This window comes from Impatiens glandulifera, unplaced genomic scaffold, assembly GCF_907164915.1.
Source record: "Impatiens glandulifera unplaced genomic scaffold, dImpGla2.1, whole genome shotgun sequence".
In the NCBI taxonomy this organism is placed as follows: Eukaryota; Viridiplantae; Streptophyta; class Magnoliopsida; order Ericales; family Balsaminaceae; genus Impatiens; species Impatiens glandulifera.
In genome coordinates this window covers 1-25,350 of record NW_025919599.1, presented here as the reverse complement: position 1 = coordinate 25,350, position 25,350 = coordinate 1, and the positions used below count along the sequence as shown (strand labels likewise).

At 29.4% G+C, this 25,350-nt stretch overlaps 3 protein-coding genes and 1 pseudogene across 3 annotated transcripts; 2 read left to right on the top strand and 2 right to left on the bottom strand.

Moving 5' to 3' along the window:
* Positions 1-2,114: 2,114 nt before the first annotated feature.
* LOC124918247 lies at positions 2,115-2,719 on the top strand (annotated as a pseudogene).
* A 5,343-nt stretch (positions 2,720-8,062) lies between these two features.
* On the bottom strand, positions 8,063-11,469 carry LOC124918249 (phosphatidylinositol N-acetylglucosaminyltransferase subunit P-like). Its single transcript, XM_047458451.1, has 5 exons — positions 11,318-11,469; positions 9,002-9,212; positions 8,840-8,912; positions 8,414-8,532; positions 8,063-8,303 (listed from the first exon to the last, which is right to left on the bottom strand). Exons 2-5 carry the CDS (start codon positions 9,189-9,191, stop codon positions 8,173-8,175), a joined length of 513 nt encoding a protein of 170 aa, XP_047314407.1. The 5' UTR covers positions 9,192-9,212; positions 11,318-11,469; the 3' UTR covers positions 8,063-8,172.
* A 7,058-nt stretch (positions 11,470-18,527) lies between these two features.
* Positions 18,528-22,665, bottom strand: LOC124918251 (protein FATTY ACID EXPORT 1, chloroplastic-like). The gene is made up of 6 exons (XM_047458452.1): positions 22,460-22,665; positions 22,168-22,378; positions 21,319-21,486; positions 20,106-20,152; positions 19,491-19,531; positions 18,528-18,884 (listed from the first exon to the last, which is right to left on the bottom strand). The coding sequence occupies exons 1-6, from the start codon at positions 22,556-22,558 to the stop codon at positions 18,791-18,793; spliced, it is 660 nt and encodes a 219-aa protein (XP_047314408.1). The 5' UTR covers positions 22,559-22,665; the 3' UTR covers positions 18,528-18,790.
* Positions 22,666-22,841: 176 nt separating this feature from the next.
* Positions 22,842-25,013, top strand: LOC124918246 (DNA repair protein recA homolog 2, mitochondrial-like). Its single transcript, XM_047458449.1, has 5 exons — positions 22,842-23,083; positions 23,192-23,261; positions 23,388-23,605; positions 24,281-24,368; positions 24,787-25,013. Exons 1-5 carry the CDS (start codon positions 23,003-23,005, stop codon positions 25,011-25,013), a joined length of 684 nt encoding a protein of 227 aa, XP_047314405.1. The 5' UTR covers positions 22,842-23,002.
* Positions 25,014-25,350: the final 337 nt, after the last annotated feature.

Here is a 25,350-nt window from a genome sequence, read left to right as displayed (position 1 = left end):
GGTATCTGTCCAAAACCGTTACTAATAAGATTCTCACAAATCTTATCATGAGACAGTATCAGTAACGGTTATACTAAAACCGTTACTGATACTTATCAGTAACGGTATCTGTCCAAAACCGTTACTAATAAGATTCTCACAAATCTTATCATGAGACAGTATCAGTAACGGTTATACTAAAACCGTTACTGATACTTATCAGTAACGGTATCTGTCCAAATCCGTTACTAATAAGATTCTCACAAATCTTATCATAAGACAGTATCAGTAACGGTTATACTAAAACCGTTACTGATACATTTATTTTGAAAAAATAAAATTAACTTGTTATTATTTGTAACGGTTCTTTCTTATATCCGTTACTGTTTCCTTCTATTAGTAACGGTCTTTAAAAGCCGTTACTGATATGTTTATAACAGTAACGGTCTTTAATAGCCGTTACTAATAAAAATCTTCAGTAAGAGCGTTCGACCGCCGTTACTAAGCATCGTTACCGAAACCTATTTTTTCACTAGTGTATTGACAAATAATAAAAAAAATGTATAAACATATTTTTAAATCCACCTCTATATGTAAAGACACTCACTTAATATCCTAGATTTAGTTTTGGATTTTGACTATAATAAATAAAGATTTTACATCAAAAGTCCTAACAAATGTGAAACTATAGAACAATAGTTACCTTGTCATGTAATGCTTATGTTGTGGTGGACATAGTTATTTGTTCAGAATGTATCAAAAACTCATATCCGGTTAAAAAAAGATTTAATCTAAACACACAATAAAAGAAGATATAAAAATAAAAGGATAAAAAATAATAAAGGATACAAGATATAACGAGGTTCGACCAACAATGTTTACCTCCTCAGAGAGTCATCAATTCTATTGATTTTCCATAGAATAATGGTCCAAGTAAACCTAAGTTACAATGCCTCTATTTATAGAGTACATCAAAAATCAAAAAGAATAAACTAATACTACTAAGCCTAATAAAAGTTTAAAGCCCATTGCAATATATAAATTCTAATAAAATATGAACCCAAAATCCAACGGGAAATTTGACGAAATGACCTCAAAGATGAGGTTATTTGACCTGGTGGCAAAATATAATTTTTATTGCGTTCGTGGTCTTTTTTTTTTACGAAATTACCCTTGTAGCGAAACGCTAAGAGACTTAGCGTTTCGCTAAGTGGATTAGGTTTAGTATAAATACTCTAATTTTTTCATTTCTTTCATTTTCTTTCTCTCTCTTCTCTTGTTCTCTCTTTCACGGCGACGGAGGCGGCGGCGGTCCTTATGCAGATACATATTTATGTTCTTATTTACCTAATCTTTATTTCACCCTAACCTAAATCGATTTTTGTTTTTATTTACACGGTCTTCATTTTTTTCAAACCCTAAACCTATTTTGCATGCATGTCAGGTGATTCTAAGGATTTGAAGGTCGAAGAAGATGTTCATTTCAAACCTAATTCGATTTATGTTCATGTTTCCATGATCTTCATTTCAAACCCTTCAATTTAACATGTTCTTATTTGGTTCATATTAGTTCATATTTGGTATTTGGTTCATATTGGTTCATATTTGTGGTTCATATTGGTTCATATATGTAGATGATGATATTTGCAGATAATCTCGGATCATATGGGTTTTGTTTCAGGGAAGTTTCGCTAAGGACTTACCATTTCTCTAAGTGCTTAGCGTTTCGCTAAGGACTTACCGTTTCGCTAAGTGTTTAACGTTTCGCTAAGTGCTTAGCGTTTCGCTAAGTGTTTAGCGTTTCGCTAAGTGTTTAGCGTTTCGCTAAGTGCTTAACGTTTCGCTAAGTGCTTATCATTTTGCTAAGTGCTTAACGTTTCGCTAAGTGCTTAGCATTTCGCTAAGTGCTTAGCATTTCGAAATGGATATATTGAACCCTATTTTTTATTATTATTATTATTATGATTATGATTATGCATTGTTAAGCTATTTAGAGATTTTCCCATCTCTTTTGAAGATTATACAAAATACGAAGGATATGTTAAGCATTTTCAACCATTTAGATAATCTTGGACAAAGTCTGCCTGTTTAAAGTACATAGATATATTTTCTTATGGTGTGTATTGGAGATCATTATGTATTTAGATAATCAAGAAACAGAAATAAGGAAATGGTCAATTGATGTATTGATTCTTCATATTGTTTGAATAGATAACATCTGCTTGTCATTGGGAACCCTTTTGAGCTACTTATTCCGTGTCAACATTTGAGGGGATTTATATTTCAAAAGTCTTATAATTGTTGTTTTTCATGGATAGGATGTTGGGTTGTGGTTAGAAGAGATAAATTTGGGAAGTTATCGTCAAATATTCAAAGAAATTGGTGTAAATAGGGAATACTTAGAAATCATGTCAATGTTCACGACAGAACAGATACTTAAGTTTATAAGACGATGTCACATGAAATGGGGTGACTTTATAACCCTTTGCAAGGAACTGAGGCGAATTAAAGGTTGGTTGATTTCTTGTCCTTCCTTTACTCTCTTCCAAAACTATAATCTTATTAGCTTTAGTTTGTTGATAATAAGAAAATGAACTTTTTTTCAGTGGCTTGTTTGAAATGAGAACAAAGGGTACGAAGGCCATGGTGGGCACCTCCTTGTTTGGCGGTTGTTTTCGTCAAGTCTGCGAAGAGTAATCGGCAAGCCAGAGTTGTGTCGCTGAAGCTTGAACCTTAATAGATTTTGCTTTTTTCTATGTATGTAATAATATGTATGTATGTATGTGTGTAATTCTCACTTGTTTCATGGCTTTAATCATCTAAAATTCATCTTTTGGTTCTTCAATGGAGAACTTATTTGATTTTCTTTCCTATTTTCATTAACTTTTTTGGTTTTATGTTTGGTTTTATCAGTGTTTTCCTGTTTTAAATGCATGTATACAACTTTGTAATGAAAGGAGTGCATTATGATCAGGATATATATGATATATCTAACCAATAATAATCTACTTTCTTTATATGAATCTTTATTGGACTCTTTCTTATGGATTATTATTTTCATCTTGATTATGATAAATGGGTAAATTTTAAAAAAAAATTATGTTTGTCAAAAATTAAAGTATAAATTAAATTACACTTTAAAGTAATTTTTGCACCAAATTATTTAAAATATATTTTAAATTAGCACAATATTCATCCTTCAAACGTCATTAGCGAAATAAATAAGCATTATATTACTTATTTATTAATCAAAATAAATAAGCACTTAGTGAAATGCTAAGAAATTAGCGAAACGCTAAGCACTTAGCGAAAAGCTAAGCACTTAGCGAAACGCTAAGCACTTAACGAAACTTCCCTGAAACAGAACTCATATGATCCGAGATTATCTGCAAATATCATCATCGACATATATGAACCAATATGAACCACAAATATGAATCAAATACCAAATATGAACCAAATAAGAACGGGTTAAATCGAAGGGTTTGAAATGAAGATCATGGAAACATGAACATAAATCGAATTAGGTTTGAAATGAACATCTTCTTCGACCTTCAAATCCTTAGAATCCTTCACCTGACTTGCATGAAAAATAGGTTTAAGGTTAGGGTTTGAAAGAAATTAAGATCGTGTAAATAAAAATAAAAATCGATTTAGGCTAGGGTGAAATAAAGATTAGGTAAATAAGAACATAAATCTGTATCTGCATAAGGACCGCCGCCTCCGTCGCCGCCGCCGTGAAAAAGAGAACAAGAGAAGAGAGAGAAAGAAATTGAAAGAAATGAAAAAATTAAAGTATTTATACTAAACCTAATCCACTTAGCGAAACACTAAGTCCCTTATCGTTTCGTTACAAGGGTAATTTCGTGAAAAAAAAAGACCACGAACGCAATAAAAATTATATTTTGCCACTAGGTCAAATAACCTCATCTTTGAGGTCATTTCGTCAAATTTCCCAAATCCAACACCCAATAATTTCCACCTTGAGCGAATATCGCGTTTATTGAGATGTGATGAATAAATTACAAATTCAACAATTTTCACCTTGACGAATTTCACGTCCCTTAGAAAATACATGAGTCGTACCCATCAATGTCCAACTTTACAAAAGTTAAGCCATCAAGAAATAAGTGGGTTCAACACTTCAATCTTCACATTTGCTTGAGTCATTCATGAGATAACTTTTTGTACATTCACTTCCACTCAAGATCCCTTAGAAGAATAACAATCTTCACCATCACGTATATCGCGCAATCAAAAGGTTATGAGCCACACATCAATCTTCATTGCTCGAGTCATTCACGAGATAAATCATTATACCTCCTCCACTTACCTAAAAAGTCTTTATAAGATAAAATCATAGAGTTTATAACACCAAGTAAATTTGGGTAACCACGTTATTTCAACGACGAAAGATATTCAACAACTCTTCTCAATCTTTGTTCATACCCGTTGACATATGCGGAAACTAGAATTAACAATTCTTTATTATGTCAAAATAATATTTACCTTTGTTTGCCCAAACTGAGTGTCTTATTTTTCAAGTCCAGCAATCGACTGAAACCAAAATATTATTAGACCCAAGACAAACTTGTCTCGTCTACTTTTTCAAAATCAGATATCTATCAAAAACTGAGGACACCCCAAACAAACATTCATCGTCTACTTCCTCAAAATAAGATATCGATCGAAATCGAGAACACTCAAGACGAACTTTTATCGTCTACTTTATAACAAATAAATTAGGTTATCTCGATATCTCTTTTCTCAAGCTCAGGATCTGATAAAACATTTGTCACACATCTTGCCTTGAACGTTACATACTCAACTAACTTAAACCGCATACTTCTCATTGAATAAATTAATTCAAAAACGATTAGCAATTCAAGAATATCCTTTCAAGATTCACTATCTCTCTTCAATTGTCTACACAAATGCTTTAAATGATCATTTATAGCTTCTCTGAAAGAAATCGAATATCCTTCCATTTGAATTGATCGAACCTCTCATCTAGTCCCCTTTTTCACGACTAGGAATCTCATCAAGGTCTTAATCATCTCCTCGATAAGATGACAAAATCAATCGTCTCATTCATCTAGACTATGATCCACAATGCATAGACAATTAAGATATAACAAAATAAGTAACAAAATCATCACCTTTGAATTAACCGAGTCTCCCATGTAGCTCCTTTTTCATGACTAGGAATCTCACTCGAGGTTTTATTTATCTTCTCACATTAGAAGATAATGCAATGATTTATTCTTGTTTTATTTGAGAGTTTCTCTCAAAATGTTTTCACCTCAACTTATAAGTGTTTTTAACTAGTCTTCCTATTCCTAATTTTTTATTCATATTGTGTATTAACTGGAATTGTGTCAATTCTTAATCACCCGCCAACTCAATGCAATCTTGTAATTTGGCCTGAAGGATTGCTTTATCAACATGTCGAAAATGTTGTCATCGGTAAACACTTTTTTATAACAACTTTCCATACTTGATCATGTTTTAATCAAATGTAAAGGACATAATTTCACCACCATCTTCATCTTGATAGCTTTTTCAATATATTTCTTCAAAAAGATAAAGGTCATAACCAAAAAGATACAAACATTTTGATATCATACAAGTCAAATAAAACTCAAACTAGGCATAAAACTTTAATCCCAAAAAAATCAAACTTCGAGACGTCCAAACTTGATTCGACCATTGAAAATATAGAGTAATGAGTTACCAACCTCTCGACAAAATCTCAGCTCAATCGGACTCTGTTTGAATCTTCGATCGTCAGTTTGATGAACCCTACGAGACTATTGACGAAAATATGCAGCTAAATTTTCTCTCTCTACCTCTCTTTTAATTTTTGACTTTTTCAATAACTATTTTTCCAAAGAAAAATCTCTCCAAACTCATTTTAGCTGATAATTTCTTCAAGTTAAAGCCCTCAACATAGTGAAAATTTTTGCTACTTTTGACTATCTCTAAGAGTATGTCAATAAGAGCTTCAAATAATTTCACTCATGTATGTCAAGACAATAATCAATTATAAAAACTCCAACTAATTTTTTACAAGCATGAAGATATATAGTTTGTTCTCCATATTCTTCTAGTCAAAACCTTCATAGAAAGAATCAACAACCATGTATATAATTAGTGCACCCTCAATTTATACCTTATAAATTATAATTCTTGGTAGAACCATTGGGGTATCAACATCCACTTAACAACTTCGCACCAGTATTTACCAGAGATTGCCAAACAACCAACTCACAAGGTTTGATACAAATTCAAATCTGACCCTTATACACACATATCAAAATCACGTTCTTACAAACAAACCTTAAAGCCACCTTCTTTAATTAGAAAACTCTTTATATGTTGCATCAACTGTCTTACATAATCTGCTACAACCACTCCACCTTTTTTTCAACTCCAATTTTCAATCTCCATATTGATGAATATCAAATTTCTTCAAAAGATAAATCACAAATCTCCATCTTTGAGAAATTCAAGTTAAACAAGCCTCAATACAAATCCAAGATCAAAGCAAACAAAACTTTAAGAACTTGATTAAAATCAAACAAGGCTTTACTTGTGAAAATTGGAATCAATTAGGCCTTAAACATATTTTGTGAAATCAAACTTGATTTAAAGAAAAAGTCTTATTTGTTGACCGTTTCAAAAATTCTTGGCTCTTTCTATCTATATATATTATAATATATCATAATATAATATTTATATAGAGAGAGATATATATTTTTTTCATTTTTTATATTCTAATAGATCATCATCTATTAAAATAAGTCAAAAGAATATACATCATCTTTTTATATTCATTCTGGTGTCGCTGTCTACACGACGACTTTGCATCATCTGCACACATTGGCGCTTTCGAGAATCTGAGAAGAACAAAAGACCTATTGTTTTTTTCTCTCTTCTTCTCAAGACATCGTCACTCAAAACTAAGAAATATTTTAACGACCGTTGACATCTCTTTAGCAACTGAAGATGTTGACTCAAATCTTCACAACGGTTAATTCTTCTGCAACTAATGTTGTTTTCTCAAACAACCAAGAATCTTCAATAAAAATATAAATTTTCAACAACTTCTTCAATGGTGGTTAAAATTTTCGTCATATCTTCACAAATAGATTATGCTAAATATATTCTCAAAACATGTTCTGATACCACTTGTTGAGAAAAGATTTAATCTAAACACACGATAAAAAAATATATAAAAATAGAGAGATAAAAAAAACTAAAAAAGACTAAATTAATATTCATAAACCCAATAAAAACTTAAAACTCATTACAATATATAAACTCTAATAAAATAGGATAGTTCAAATCTATTAAATTTATATACCATCATTCTTAACAACTAAATTTGAAATGATTGAATATACTTGTTTGTCCCGACTCTTTTGTGACACCTTCTCATAGCATAATAATGACACAAAATACCAAAATTTATATGAATTGCACCCTCGAGTTCGACCACATCAAGTATCTTCAAAATCTTTAACACATATTGTATCTTCAAAACCTTCAACACTTATTTTACCTTCAAATGATTTTTACATCTAGCCTTTTTCAAATGACCTTGCATATTTTCACTATTCTTTATTAGCTCAATACAAAAGAGAGTAGGTAGGAAACAACCTATGCCAACAACGGTAGATTTTATTTAGGGTGTAGAATTATCCTGGAAGAAAAATAATTCATATGAATTGCACCCTCAAGTTCGACCGCATCAAGTATCTTCAAAACCTTCAACACATATTTTACCTTCAAATGATTTTTACATCTAGCCTTTTTCAAATGACCCTGCATATTTTCACTATTCTTTATTAGCTCAATACAAAAGAGAGTAGGTAGGAAAGAACCTATGCCAACAACGGTAGATTTTATTTAGGGGAAGACATAAAATACACAATCTGGTCTAAGAGATTAACATACATTTTACACTAACAACTTTGGATCATATTATCGCTACTCCAAACTTACATAGTTGCATGCAACTAGAATTTATTTGGAAGTTGTTAATAGTTTGAGAATTTGTTCAAAATGGAACACAAATATGAAATATTAGCATCAGATCAAACAAAATGGGTCCTTGCAGATGACAAATTGACCTTCAGTTCTATCATTGCCCTGTTATTATGAATTCAACAATCATCCTCTTAAGAGTATTTAACTTTTCCAATCTTTAAATATGAGATCATTTATCAAGTGTATCCCAATATCAGATATAGGCTCAATTGGCCACTCATCGTCTTCCATGGACAAGTCAGACGAGTTCAAAGCATCTCTACTATAATCATCTGCAAAAACAAAATCAAAATGATACTCAACTAAATTATGAAATAGATGACATATAAAAGAATTTTCTATTTGAAAATATATGAATGTAGGAATGCTGGTAAAAGCTCACCGAAAATTGTAGTTAAGGAAGTTGGAGGAAATGTTGCCATGAAATTGAGACCAATATAGAACACAATAGCTAATGTTACAGTTACCATTGTATAGGTTGGAACAACCAAAGCCCAATATCTGTAAAATAAACTGAAATGAGAAGAGGGTGCAAAGGAGTGAAATTACAAAAACCAGTTGATTGGTTGTTCACAAATAACTCCATTATCAAACAAGGCCTATAACCCAAGATCAAACAAAGACCTAATCAGAAAAGAGACAAACTTACTAACTATGTAGTCTAGGTGTTAATAATTTACACAATACAAACCCCCGCTCGGTACAACATAGTCAGACATATCTAGATATAACTAAATTTTCTAACAGATACTGCCGTGCTTCAATTAAAAAGAAATTAGGTATTCTGAAGTATATCGAATGATGTTACCTGTTGGGGTAGTAAAATATTCCAACAAAGTGTAGCCAATTCTCTGGAAGATACGCCCATATCAAGAAAATAACTGTGATAACATTAAATACTCGAACTTTAACCAAGTTGATAAAGAATTTCATTTAGAAGAGATGAGAAAACATAGATTATGAATTACACCAGTAGCCACAACAGTTGAGATAGTTCCAACAAATCCATAAACTTCAGAAGGTTTTGGTCCATCCTTCCCTGAAACTGCAATACTAGAAGTCCTGTTGTTGTCATGATTAGGGACAAACAATGTATCCTTCCCTTTTCTTGAAAAACTAAGGACTCTTCTAGGACTGTTCATGGAATGTGGCTCCTCCATTATTATTGCCTTTCCATACTGCTGAAGAATTACATAACTAATATTATTCTTCAATTAGAGTATGCATAAAGTTATTGTTGTTAACATATGTCAAAAGAAGAGGAAGAACAGATAAGCTGTATTTCAGCAATACCGAAAGACAATAATTAGGGTTAGGGTGTCAATAAACCTGCAAGATCTAATTGACATAATTAGGGATGAGCACATCATAAAATTGAACAGAAATATGTATTACAGAAAGCATTAAGGGTGAATCTCTAATGTTCTACCAATTGATAGAGATCAGACTAGACCAGTCCATCAGTGCAACAATAGAAGGTCATCATCGACAATCAAATAAAATGAATGCCAATTTTTCGATAGAAAATGTACCTCATTCTTCTGTTAAAGGAACACGGCCACAATGATGGTGTACAGGATTGAAATCACATGGTGAGATCTAGGGTATTTATTTTTCTTTTTTCTTAACAAAATATTAAAATATTTTCTAATAAAACTATGATTTGAGTGATCTTTGTATTATGGCTACTATGATTTGGCAGATTGATGTGGAAAGTTTAATAGAACTATATATATAATAATCATAAAGCAAGCAGCCAAATGAAAATTAATCTCCACCAGAAAAGCTTCTAAGATATGAAATGTCTTATCTAATCATATACTCATCTGGTCCACAATGATGATCGCCTTCAAAGTAGACTTTTGGTTAATAATATATATTTGTTGAGAGTTCTACAGATAATAATAATAATAATAATATCATGGATACCAAGGATGAGAGTAGTTCACATGATTGAATATCATACCAACAATTATAAAGAAAATACATTAACTTCTCAACCAACTGAACATCCATCCTGAAATCAAATTTGAAGCCATAAAAATGCAGTAATAGGATATAAGCTATGATGAAAACACTTCATCCAAAAGAATTCCTATAGTGATTTCAGTTCAAAAGTGGGATGACTAACCTAACCGAGCTAGTCTTCAAGTTAAAATCTGGTTTGCATTCATACTCAATGTATTTTTCTTAAACACAACACTCTCCATTCTTGTTATGCAAATATGTAGTATCTAAACTGGTTAGAAATGGGATTACACACACGATAAAGGTGCTTCTGGTGGTGGTGGGAAAACCCAGAAAAGTTTTGATAAAGAATAGTCCTACACAACTTATTTCAGGTAGATAAATGAAAGTTGTTTCATCCATCCCATTAAAATTAAAAAGGAGTTGAGAGAGTGAGTATATTATTAATAACTAGTTCAATCTTGAAAAGTAATAAAAGTAACTAGATATCACATAGTGGTTTGGTCTGTAATTAGATTCCTCTTTTGATCCTGATGACACAGAAGCATTCATGGCTGCAGCAGCCACCCCTACTCATTTTGGAATACATTGACGATACCTGAACTCACGGGCCTAAATCCCTACGAAAGAGCCTAACCCCTATAATCTAGTAAAGTATGATACCTAAGACTTACCCTCTTTCTATTCCAGATCTAATCTAAAGCAGCACTAGCTGTCAGAAATATCAGTTTTTTTTCTAATGAATTCCCCTAAACCTTTGTCCATGAGGAAAATCTCATGTCTCTGTTTAATGTCAGACTTGAAGAAAAGCTTCGTTTGTATTTATGATCCTCAACATCAAGCTCCAGACTCATGGGATGTGTGTGCACATGGCAGATGTTTTCCCACCACTCCTTTATACAGTAGAAACAGTGAGCTGAGTGAAGAGATCCAAGAGACAGGTAATTAAGAGAGTTAGTCTTCCATACTTTGGAAATATTCTCAAATCTCAGCAGACTCCTACATCTTATGAAACTGTTCAAACACTCTATCACATAACAAAGATTTACAGGATGATCCAACTATATACTTCCAACCCCGTTGGAAATCAATACAAAAGTTCATACTGGGTAAAGAGGGAGCTAGTGATGTCAATCTACCCATGTTAGCATCTTAACTGTATGGTCTATAATAGAAATTAATTACCTAAGTTGTAGCAGCAGCCATATATATATTTGAACAAGTAAACAAATGAGGGGGTAAGCATTCCATAATGTAAGGGAGACCTAAGATCTCAAGTTGTTTCAGACAATTGTGAAGTTTAAGCCCGTGGTCATACCTTAAGCCCCGACAAAGGCGAGAACACGAAGCCACAAACAGATGGTTGAATTGTGGATTCTCGAAGACGAAAGAAAAGTCCGGGATAGTTCCGGTGACCGGGCAAGGGCTACTTCTAGGTCCGGTGACGACTGGATTTCGCAGGAGTGGCCAATCGGAGTGGGTTAATTAAAATAGCTGATAATATTATATATTTTAATTTAACGTGATTATAATTATATTTAAATAAACTATAATATTGTCGCATCATCGCCCAAATTGTATAATAAATTGTTAATATAAATAGTATATAAAGGCTATGTTTGGTTAGAGGTAAAAGGGGTATAATATAAATTATATCAATAGTGTTTTAATATGGTGTTTTTTATATTTTTATTATTGATATAAATTTATACCACTATATAATTTATACCTCATATTTGGTATAAAATAATAACTAGTCCCCTTCTGTAAACACTATTCTTATATCATTTAATTTTTAATTTCTCATTATATCATTTATTAATAATATATATAACTTATTATTATATTATATATAATCAATTTTAATATATATTTTTAAATAATTCAATATTTTAATTAAAAATATTTATTTATTTTTATAAAGATAATTTTATTAATTATTATTTTCTATATTTACTTATATTGTAAATAATATTTTTAATTTATTTTATTATAATTATTAATAATATTTAAATTAAATAAACATAATTTAACGTTTATATTATAAATTTTTATTTTAATTAAAATTACATTAATTATTAAATAATAACACTACAATAATTTATAATAATAAACAATATTATTTATAATATAAATAATAATAATATTTTTAAATTAATATTTATACAACTTATACTACATTTTATATTATATACCAAACACAAAATTATAAATCATATACAACTTATATAATTTCTTATAATTCAAACCAAACATAATAACCTATACAACTTATACTACCCTATATTATTTATAACTCCTTACAATTTGAGTAATGATAAGGGGAGCAAAAGATTTGTAACGAATGGACGCATTCAATACAAAAAATCATTTTTTATTATTAAAAAACACTTAATAATTTATCTCTTTAATTTTTATTATTATAAATATTCTTTTTTTTAAATTATTGTACATACCACTATAAACGCATTTTAATTATTTTTCTCTCTCAATAATTTGTTTTCTTTTATTTATTAAAAAATATAAAATTTATTTTCAATAATAAAAATGATTCAAATTAAAATAAATAATAATTAATTATGTTAATTAAAATTTATATACAAGAGAATAAAAAAAATATGTTTTTTAATTCAATTAATTAATTCTATCATCTATCAATTTAATAATATATATTAATAATAATAAAAACAAAAATTATTAATCATTTTACTCAACGGATTTATTCTCTTTTTTAAACTCTTAAGTGTTATTTCTCTCTCTTTTTTTTTCCTTAAAAATCTCTTTCTTTTCATGTCTATTCATCTTCTGGAATTTATTAGAAGCTCAATCAACTATGGAATATGGAAGCTCAATCAACAACATTCAACTAGCACACCATGTTAGTTATTCTCTCTTAGTGATATTTTATCTATGTTGAATATTAGTTGTTGGTGATTTGAGTTGTATCTATCTTGAATATTAGTAGTTTGTGGTTTGAGCTGAATCATGTTAGTAGTTAAGAATTTGTCTCCTAGTGGTCCAATTTCAAATGAAGTGAAAGATAACAAAAATGATGTGCATCACGACCCATCTTCATCTAGTTCAAATGAGATTAAACTTCCTGATATTGGAATGATTTTTTCATCTGAAGACGAAGTTCGTAATTTTTATAAATTTTATGATCAGAGTGTTGGTTTTGGTATCTCCAAACTTGGTGGTAAAAATGGAAATGATAATAAAAAAAAATATGTTTCCATCGGAAGTTCCAAAAGTGGTAATAGAGTATTTCGTTCGAAAAATATATTACAACCGAGACCTTATACTAAGACGAATTGTAAAACTAAGATTAATGTTATTGTTCGAGATGATAAAACTTTTGAGATCACTTTTGTACACCTTCAACACAATCATAATTTGAGCCCTAGAAAATCAAGACATTTTAGATGTAATAAAATAAATTTTGTAATTTATTAATATAAAATAGTAAATTAATTCAAGTAATAGTTTTAATTAAATATAACACAATTAATTATTATTTATTTTAATTTGAGTCATTTTTATTATTGAAAATAAAATTTATTTTTTTAATAAATAAAAGAAAACAAATTATTGAGAGAAATAAATAATTAAAATGCGTTTGTTTATAGTGACATTTACAATAATTTAAAAAAAGAATATTTATAATAATAAAAATTAAAGAGATAAATTATTAAGTGTTTTTTAATATTAAAAATTAATTTTTTTTATTGAATACGCCTTATTTAACTTATTTAAGATAGAGAGAGAAAATATAAGTAACGAGAAGAGAGAATATTATTAATAAATATAAAAGAGAAAAATAAATAAATACTGAGTCAACATGTCTAATCAGCACTCTACTACGTGGTTCGCTGCCCTCATTTGCTACAAATCTTTCGCTCCCACTATCATTACTCTTACAATTTATACCTCTATACAACTTATATTATATATAACTTGTACCACGGACCAAACGCTACCAAAGTACATAAATTTTATAATAATAATTGAGTAAGTAGTGACGGACTTAAAAAAAATTGGAATAGACTTAAAATAATAGCGAGAAAATTCTGAAAAAAACTATTATATATAGATAAGTTTCACTATTCTTTTAATAATTAGATAAATAAGCATGGAAATATATTGAAATTTTTTAAGAAATTAGCGAGTATAGTTAAATTTGAACGGTAAAAAAGAAAAAAATCAAATATGTTTTTCATATTGAAAGAGGATTTGAGAGGCGACTCGAAATGTGGCAAGTGAGTCTTTTTTTAAGAACGGGCTTAATGTTCTTATTAAATCAATCATGAACGTTATTTTTATTCATCAAATGTTTTTTTCTAGTGTAAAATGAAAAAATTCATAGATTATTCTTTTGAAAAACAAGAGGATCAAAGTGCACAATAGAGTGAATTTATAAAAATAAGTTTAGCCTCTTACAAAATAATGTATTTCATTTTTTTAATGAGATACATTAAACATGATAATATTTAGCAAGTATAACGCTAAAAATTACAATGCAGATCAACTTTTTAAACAAACATTTATAATTAGATACAATGAGGGATATAAAATAATTCTTAACTTATGAGAACAAAATAAGAAAAAAAAACCTTAATAATTATGGACTAACATGCAAATGTAAACATTGCAACGTCACAATCAACCATATCAAATTAGTGTGTTTAATTAAAATCAAATCTTATTTTAAAAAGAGTGATGATAGAGAGCGAAAATTTAGTGTCATAAATTGTGTTAGGAATGATGTGACAACCCATGATTAGACTTAAATTTGATAGGAAGGAGAAATTTCATTTTTCAAATTCAATCATGTGTTGTCACACTATTCCCGAAATCATTTTTGACATCAAATTTCGCTCTCTATTGTTACACTTTTTAAAAATTGAAAGAGTCAAATATTATGTTTAACATCCGAAAAGAAATTAAAATTTAAGAGAGAAAAAAAAATGTTTTATATTAAAAGTTATTTATTGTACATGACTATACAAGAACAGAAAACGCAAAAATGAAACTAAATTTGAGCGAACAAATGTTATTAAATTTGTTAATATATATATAATTAAGAAAAATATTTAAAAAAATTAAGTAAATTAAAAAAATTACTGAAACCAAACACCAGTTCTAGAACAGGTTTCAAATAGGGATACTAAACAAATAGTATATCATCTATATATTAATACAATTATTAAGATAGTCTTATAATGGTTTAAGGCATTGCGTTGTGAACATGTCAAATTAAATTATCATATGGTGTATGTGAAATAGGAATACCTAACATGTTTTTTTTCATATGTTTATATTTCCTATAAAAAATAGAAATTGAGTGAGACACAAGACACAATCCCATGAATTAATGTTAGCATCATTAAATTGTTGAGATTAGTTATAATTAGTCATATTTACTTAATGAAACAATTTAGGTTAAAAAGTGACAAAATTCATAAATATATCAAAATAAATTATAAATTATACAGCGGGTAAAAATATTACATACATATACCCTGGCCGACCCGAGAGTTAAGAGGCCAAATGTAAATTCAAAATTTGTGGCCCTACAAAATTAAAATAAATATAATAATTATACATTTTATTAAAAACATATTAAATATATAAATTAAATAATATATATTAACTAATATAACAAATATTTCAAAAATATATATTAAAAATATTAATATAATAAGTTGTAAACCAAAAAAAATATATATCATAATAATTTATAAATTAACTAGTATTATTGGATTCAACAAAAATACGTCTGGCATTTTTTGAGGCAAAAATTTTAATTATTATTAAGATTTTTAAATAATTCATCATTTTAATTATTATTAAAATTTTTAAATAATTCATCACTATCAATGTTAATTTTTTGTTGTTGTTTTAAGAAATTTTCTAATTTAGTACAATCTTTCAATAATTGCTCTTCACAAACATTTTTTAATTTTCCAATGAATAAAAATTCAGAAGTTCTTCGTATCGTTCAAATTGCTTAAACCGATTTTGAAGCGATGTAAATAAATTTATAGACAATTAAATTTAACCTCAAATGTGATTTTCACAATCTTTGTAATTGAAGATGATATAATGATATTATTGATTTTCTAAATAAAAAAAAAAACAGTAAAATAGTTAATCATTAATATATTATGAAAATGATCAGAGTCAATTTGTTCCAGTATTGTTTTAATCTCTACTTTTATAGTTAAAAAATGAGGATACAAATTACAAATGTGTAATTTTGACATTGATTTTTTTGATAGATTAATTTAAACATAAAATTGGAAAAGACGCGAGAACTACTAAAATCTATACAATCTTACAGTAAACCGACTCCTTCAATAACTTTGATTAGATGGAATGGATGCTTATAAATAACAACCTTTTAACAAAGCCAAGATTTTTATTAACATCTACCAAGTTTTTTAGGTTAAAGAAACAATAATAAAATAATGAAAAAAAAAATCTATAACCAAATATATAAATACAATGTTAAGTTAGTTTGATATGGCCTCCTTTTCAAGCAAGAGAAAGTGAGAAACAAAAATCCTATAAACTTTTAAATAACTTCTGTTAATAAATTATTTGACTATAAAATATTTCGATATATATAGATTCTTTCCTGACATTTTCTTAGGGCATGTTTGGTGAATGAGTTATTGGAATAAAACATAGTTTTTATTCTAAAACTCAATCATCACATCTTCAATTTAACCCATCTATTTATCCTTTAAAATATTAAAATTATTCCTTACTTTTTTTTAAATACAAATTAATTATTAAATAAAAATCTAGAAAGATAAAGGATAATTTGGTTAAAAATAAATAAAAATCATTTTTTTCATACTTTTAATCAAATAAAGATTTTTTGAAAAAAAATCCAAACAAAACCTAAAAAAACCACTTTCTCAAATAAGCTCGAAGATTTTTCTATTAATATTTCTCTTTTAACTTATATAATCACAATTTTTTATTTTTAAATTTTTATAGATAACTGAAATTTTGTTTCATAAATGGTATAAAAAATAATGTGATAACACATGATTTAACTTATATCTAATAGGAGAAACATTTCAATTTTCAAGTCTAATAATGTGTTACCACACACATGATTCACATAATTTCCGACACCATTAATGACACAAAATTTCCCCACTCTATTATTATTCAAAATTTAAATTGAACTTGTGTTCTTTACCTCTTAAAAACACTCGACACTGTACTACAAAATATTATGTAATAACAAAACATATCAAATACTTCATCATTAATTTAGAACAATTAAAACAAAGTGGAATAAATCATTGTTTCATCCTATCTTATATCTTATAAAATAAATGAAAACCATTTTCTCACTGAAATGATTACTCGGTTTAGTTGCTTTGTTCAACTCGGTATGATTTGTTTACATTTTTTTTTCTTCTAAATTTTCTGAATGTTTAGTTTTCAATTGAATTATTTTTACTGTAAATTGATGTAGTGTTTATAACATTATTCTAGGTTTACTTACCAAGATTATATAATCAAACAACTTTACCATTTGTTTGGATTTTTAAACTAAACTCTTCAATTGAGATTTTTTTCAAATCGAATAATTTGTTTACAAATAACATTATAGATATATAATTTAGAAGAACTCCCTAAAATAGTCCAAGTGTTTATAAAAGGTTAAGATTTGATTCCACTCAAAACCAATTAAGCCAACTTTATGATTAATCCCATTTAAAAATACTTTGTATTTTAATTTTATATATTAATATTCATCAGAGTAATTATAATTACTTAAAATTAAATTGAGTCAAAAGACAAAGTAAAATTTATTGATTATTTATGTGAGTAGGAATTAAAAAAAAAAATTTACAAGTTTTCATATGGTGTTTATAATTTTCATTTTGGTAACTTTTTCTTAAAATCTTGGTTGTATTTATTATTACATAAAACTCAAATATAAACCACTTTTATTATTATAATTTTTAGTTTGGATCACTCATCATATCATATGGTTTAAAATATTGAACAAACTCTTCCAATTTAGAGATTTTATAATTGTTTTACGACTTTATAAATTATTTCAATACGATTTTACAGAAATAAAGTAAATTTATATGAAAAAAAATATTTATTCAAATAAATAAACTAATAAAATTAATTTTATAATTATAACTCTTTATAGAATCATTTATTTATTATTATTATTATTTTAAACTAATTTTAGATTTAATTATATATAAATAATAACAGTATTTTTTAAAATAAATTGTATTTTTTTTTTCAAATTTATGAATTACAAATACCTATTTTAATGATGGAGGCCAATGCAATCTAATTTTTTTTTCACATTTTACAAGATTCCTTCACCATGTTCAACATAGTCAGTCAATTAAAATAAAGTTTAAACTAAATTTAACTAGAGACGTTAAAAAATTTGTTTTAACTAAGAATGCTAGGATCATGCTAGCCATCTACAATAATAAATCCAGGTAAAAAAAACAAACAATTGAACATGTATATGTGCCATTAGGGAAAACATTGCATATCCTACAAAATTTGTAGACAATACAAGTTAATTATTCTTCTGCTCACATAGCTGAAATTGCCTTTAATTGTTTAAAAAAACATAAAATCCTGGATACACTTGTATAACATAAAATAAACTAATTGTATAAATCAAAGAGAGGATAAAACCGATTACAAACAACTCCAAGTGTAACCAAGAAACGGGACATGTTCCAACCAAGGTAAGAAACAAATATGATTCGACCTTTTCATATCCTCATCACGATGAAACAACAACAGTTGATTTCTTCTTTTTTGGTGGTGGGTTTCCTCCAGCAAGTACCACATAGGAATAAAAGCATAACATTGCAGCACTATGCATAAGAAGAAAAAAAAAGGTGCATTAAAAAAGGCTAAAATCATAAATTGGTCCCTAAAGATATTCAACTTAGGGTATTGAACTTAATGACCATTACTCTTTCTTGCTAACTTTTCATCAGTTTATGGGCAAAAACCATTTTGGGTCCTGAACTTGTGCGTGAAAAAGTGGTTATTTGGATCAAATGACCAAAGTATCCTTGAGCTTTTTCATTAATCCTTTAAATAAGAGAAACAAGTTATTCATATGAACTATTTTTACAAGTTGAGGAAGCAAAACAAGTCTTTAATAAGCAAACAAAATAATGTGCGAGAGAAAGGAAGAAATAGTTCATATTTGACAAGAGTTTAAGAAAACTTTCTCAATAAGTAGTGTGTTTGTATGTAAGGAAGAATTTGTAAATCATGGGCAAAATAATGGTGATTTTCAGCCTTAAAAACATCTATTACACCAACTTTTACCCTAGGCATTTTATACTATTTGAACATGTTGAAGTCATAATTTGAACAAAAAACAAGTGACTTTGTTTGAATATCTCGCTCAAGCTTAAGGCCCAATTTTGGTTTAGCCACAGATAAATAACAGTAGGATTTTACAGTACCTCAAGACAGAGAAGATGGCTGATGGAAAAATATTCTTTGTCTGCATTGACCACAAAAATATAAAATGTTAGACACACAGTTTGAGAGAAAACAAGTTGACCATAAACCCCCATTTGAAACACTTAAAATTTATGTTTATGTATCCGGATCTAGATGAGAAGTAACCATTAATTTCTGAATCAGACTAAGTTTAGTTTCTAAATGCATTTGTATTGAATTCAGATTCATAAACAAAAACAAAAAGTGTTTCCAAATGGGTATTGTGTTATGATGATAGTGAAAATTTACCTGGATCATGTAACGGTAGTAGTAGCAGATAACTAGTTGTAATTTAACAATATTATGGTGGTTGGTAGAGTGGGTTAATCGTTTTCCTTTATGAGAAGAAGTGATTTAATGGGTTATAAATAGTGGAGTACGTATTATTAGGAGTAATTAGTAAAATAGTTATTGAATATGGATTACCTCTAAGATTGTTATGTCATTCTTAGTCTAATATATAATTCTTTTACAAATCCTAGATCTCTAGTCTGCTACATTACAAATTCAGATAAAAAACAAAAATAAAAAGTATTTTCAAATGGGTATGCGTTATGATCATAGTGAAAGATTACCTGAGAGTATGCTTGTGTGTTCTTCCACAGAAGGGTTGCAGCAAGTACTACAAATCAACACAAAATGTTAAATGTATTATATAGTCTGACAATGTAATTGCATAGAGTAGTTAAAGATTAGAGCAAAAATATCTACTTCCAGAACTTGATTCAAGCAAGCTCCAGCTTTTACTAACATAATGAACACATTTAACAAATCTTTTAGTCATTTGACAACTTATGAAAGTACAAATATTCAATCATTGTATTCTTCTAAAGATTTTCTGTTACTCTAGTGTCAGTAAATCTACATACATAAATGAGGCAATTTTTTTCCTTTTCACTAAAATACTCAAATGTCTACACAAATCTTATGTTGACAAATTTCACACATGTTTTCTATAAATGATGCTGACATGAAGTTTCCTAAAAGAATAAAAACAATAATATACAACAAGAAATTTCAAAAAATTCAGAAACAAACCAAATTTCTTTCCAAGAAACAAAAAGGAAAAGATAAAACACAAAGAGAAGTTGGCAAATAATTTCTACATACCAGTTATAAAATTCTGAAAATAAAAGCTAAGAAACTGAAAAAGAGTTGGAAAAAGACACTTAATCACTCATTAGTTATTGCATTATTATTGCTGGCACACCTCAACTAATCCCTGGGGAGGCTAGCATTGGAAAACAAACTTGAACCGACATATACTCAAATTTCTAATTATTGACTACTTATTTTTTTATTTCCCCTAAGTCTAGAAACTCCTCATCGATGCAACACATTTTTTCTAATCTTCAATTTGTCTACCTTAACCCATATCTCTCATAAAGAGGCTCATCTTCTTGTATATTCTTCTTGAGATTCCCTTGCCCCTTTGTTATCTACTCTTATGTTTTGTGCTATTGTTGTTTGGCATCATTCTTATCCTTATCATCCTATTCATACTCTCTAGTTTTCTTATTTTGCATATATAAATTCAAGTATATTAACAAAATACACTTTTAGGAAGCTCACCAAAAGAATGAAGCAAACCAAGTATCGAATTAATATAAGACAATTATGGAGGTAAATATCTTTTCCTAATTTTTAAGAAGTTCTCAACTGTGGATTTGCATACAAGAGCAAAATATAAACCTTACAGGCAGGTAAATACACACACACACAAAAGCAGAAAGCTAAACATCAGATAATGGTTCTAGTGAGATGTTACTAAATGGAAACTACAATTACCTGCTTGTCCTAAAATGAACGGTAGGCAGGATTTTCCTTGTTTCCACACCTTCAAGCTTAAGGTGCTAAGAGATAACAAAGCGCCTCCAAAGATCACTCCGGTGCTTAGTGTAGTAAGATTTCTCGTAAAAATAAAACCAGCCAACCCTCCACCTAAAATGAGTCCACCTGTGGAAAGATGATAAACATAATTTCACTTGCAGAAGAAGATGGATTTCGGTTATAACGTTCATGAAAAGGGTCTAAATGTGCCTCATAACTTAAATAAACCAATTCTACACAGATAGTAGAACACTCCCTAATTGTATATAACAGAGTTTTATGTGAAATTCAATGACATTTAACAACTTTTGTTAGCCAGGACAAATAATTTAGTTTGATATATCTGATTTCAACTGAAGTAAGTTGCTAACTCCAAACTTAACTCAAATAGTGAACTAAAATTCATTAGGGCACACACAAAGATCCAAACTTGCATAACATGGTTCTTTTTTCTCCTTGATTTCAAGTTATCTGACAAAATCATCATTTATATTTTAAGAATCACCAAGAAAATCAACAATGACACCTGTAATAAGACTTAAGTACTATGTTTTGTTGCATCCAAATGCCAGACTTCTGTAGCTATCCTGAATAATTAAAATCACTTTTAGATTTCTTTTTTGAATTGGAGGTGTAATAAACATCTCAGAATAGTACATGAGCTCAGTTTAAACCCATTAAAACGCAGAATTTACACATATATAGTTCTTTATAGTTATATCTATCATATTGAATCCTAGATTCCTGTGACATTACATGATAGTAAATTAGAAAAACAGGTAAGCACAACATATAAATCAGTCATACCAAAAGGAATTCCCAGGCAAAAGTCATGGAGTATGGATGCTCTTATCTTTTGTTCTACCGGCTCATTAATTACTTCTCCATTGGAATTTCCTTCTACTGCCTTAATTGGCGACTTGGATGAATCTGAATTGCAATGACTAAAACTATTCTTGGTCTGTGAATGCGAAATTCCAGTGCTACTTCCAACACTGCTCTTGGCCACAATCACAACCTACAATTGTTCAAATGTGAAACGAAATTCGCATCTAGTGGAAGTACAATTGTTGAAGCAAAATGGAATATAGAAAGGTACCTTCGAATGAAGTTGACGGAATGGGAGAGGCTGTGACCTATGATATAAAGTACGGTAATTGATCGGTGATGAACAGAGGTGAGAGATCGCCGACGACATGGTTACCGCTTACCGGCGATTCAAACGGCTGATTTTCTTGGGTTTCTTTCTTTACCTCTTACGGTCGAAGCGGGAAGGAAAGGAAGCTTGCTTGTCCCCTTTGATGGGTCAAAGGTAGGGAGTAGAAGAAAATAAAGTTGGACTTTTCCACCAAAAATTTAAGTATCAATTTGAACCCTTTACATACTTACAAGTATCATATAGACACTTAATTTATTGTTAGATCAATTTGTCCTTTAAACTTGAAATCACCCAATTTGACAAGAGTTTCAAAGTTACAATCTTGGCCATCGATATCGCACGCAGTCCGCTTGGAATCCCCAATTTTGCAAGTGGGTAATGGCGGGAAGCTGCTCATTCTTCTTCTCTAATACAGCTTAAAAGCTATATACAAAGAACAATAGAGAATCCCTGGAATCAATCATCCTCTACAGGCGACCGAAGATGGCGCTTCTAAGATCTTCCCACTTCATTGCCTTGGCCAAGTTCCCTATCCACTCTCTCCTCCCCTCTTTCAAACCCCAGGTTTCGTTTTTCGTCTCCCCTTCGTACACTCTCTCTTAATTTTATACACTCTCTGCTCCATTTCTATCTTTTTGCCTTGTTACCAACTTTTCAATTTTTTTTTTCCAGAGTGGTAGAAGAGAACCAGCCACTGGGTTCGCCGCCGCTGCTGCTCAAAGCTGCAATCTATCGTCGGCAGGTATTTTGAACCGTATTCGAACACTTCTTTTCATTATAAAGCTGTGAAAATTGTTTATTAGGTGGTTGATGCTAGTTATATGGCCTTTAAGAACTGATAATTTGGTTACAAATACTTGGTTTTCAGCTGATGTATCAGAATTTGAACGTGATGAACCCCATGATGATAATAAAACGGTGGAAAAACATAAGGCCCTTAGTTCAGCACTGTCACAACTTGCTGGTGATTTTGGTAGAGAATCCATGTTGTCTTTGCAGCGATTTTTTGGTTCAAGACGTTTGCCTGTCATATCAACTGGATCGTTAAGGCTCGATATGGCACTTGGAGTGGGTGGACTTCCAAAGGTGATTTCTTCAAATAGTTTTATGTTTACAACTCATACTAATCAATTATAGTTTAAATGTGTTGTTTTTGTAGGAAACTTTAGCCATAAGAAGTAACCTATCTATATTCATTGATATAGCTAGTTGATAATATCTTCTCAAAGACCTTATACACTGTACTAATCAAAAGAAAAGTGAGGATTAAACCCAAATGGATATCTAAACATGTTTAATCACAATCACCAGTTGTCTCAAAGGACACTGAACATGTCTAATTGGCAATAAATCTAAAGTTTTACCAATCCTAAATATAACCCCCCCTGAAACAACCCTGGATCCAATGCCATTTATACATTTCTTAGTGTTAAATAATAGCTTGTTTGGTATAAGATTATTTGAATGAATCCAAATAAACCATGTTCTCACATAGTCAAGCACTTCTTCTATCAAATCATCAACTAAAATAACAAAATATCCTTTATCCTTTCAATTTACATCAAACACCACTTTTTTTTAATGGATGATTGTTAGTTATATTTTTTATTTTCTGTTTTCAACATCAACTATTCTCATTATCTATTTCTTTTTCAAAGGATGAAACAATTTCATCAATATCTTTATTTGTTTGTTGAAAATGCTGTATTCAAATTAATAAAAAGATCTGAATTGTGTTTTCGATATATGTTTGTCTTGCAGGGGAGGATGGTTGAAATTTTTGGCCAAGAAGCATCAGGCAAGACAACACTTGCTTTACACATTATCAAGGAAGCCCAGAAGCTTGGAGGTGGAAATAAATCTTTCTTCCTGTTTTCCAAACAAACATACAGTGACAATTCTGTATTTCCATTCTCCACAGAGAAGAAGAGAAAATTGTAACTTTGTTTCAACTGATTTAATCATCTTGCTAATACAAGACCTCTAAGTTATTTTATATGATTCATCTACACTATTAACAATTATGTCGTATACTCTTATTTACAACAATGCTCTTAACCCTATACTACTTATTTACAATTGTGATACATTACTCCCCCTTTTAGAAATTCTTATTATTACAATGTTTGCTTTCTAAGTTTTTCTTATTTATTCTTTATGGTATAACATGTTAGAATGTTTAGAGTTCTAATCTCGTATCTGAAATACCATGCTACAAGCTTTTGTTAAAAGTGAATTCTTTTATTTATTTAAGTGTTTTCTAGCAGGTTATTGTGCGTATCTTGATGTGGAGAATGCGATGAACCCTTCCCTACTGGAATCCATGGGTGTAGATACAGAAAACCTCCTTATATCCCAACCAGATTCTGCTGAAAATTTGTTGTGCATGGTTGACACATTGGTCAAAAGTGGATCCATTGATGTAATAGTAATTGACAGTGTATGTATTTCTTCTATCTTCTTGGGTTCTCTCATCTTCTTCGCCTTTATTTAAGTAAGAAAAAATGTACTTGTTTTGTGCTCTGTTTGTTTAATTGATTATTTAAGCTGTAGGAAAATTTAATACTTGTCTTTTATTAATAAGCTCATAAGTTGGGTCTACAAAAAAATAAAAGACTCATTTTTTTCTTTAAGTTTCTTTCATGTCGTTACTTTGACATGTGGTTGACTGTTTTTTTGGTTTCTCCACATAATATTCTTTGATGTTTTTTCTTGTTGAAAGTTATGTAACCTAATTGTATTCATTGTTGCACTTACTATCATATGATTCTTGTTTCTGTTCTTGCACTCCTTTAATGTAAGCCTTTGATATTAAGCATGATCCTTCTTTT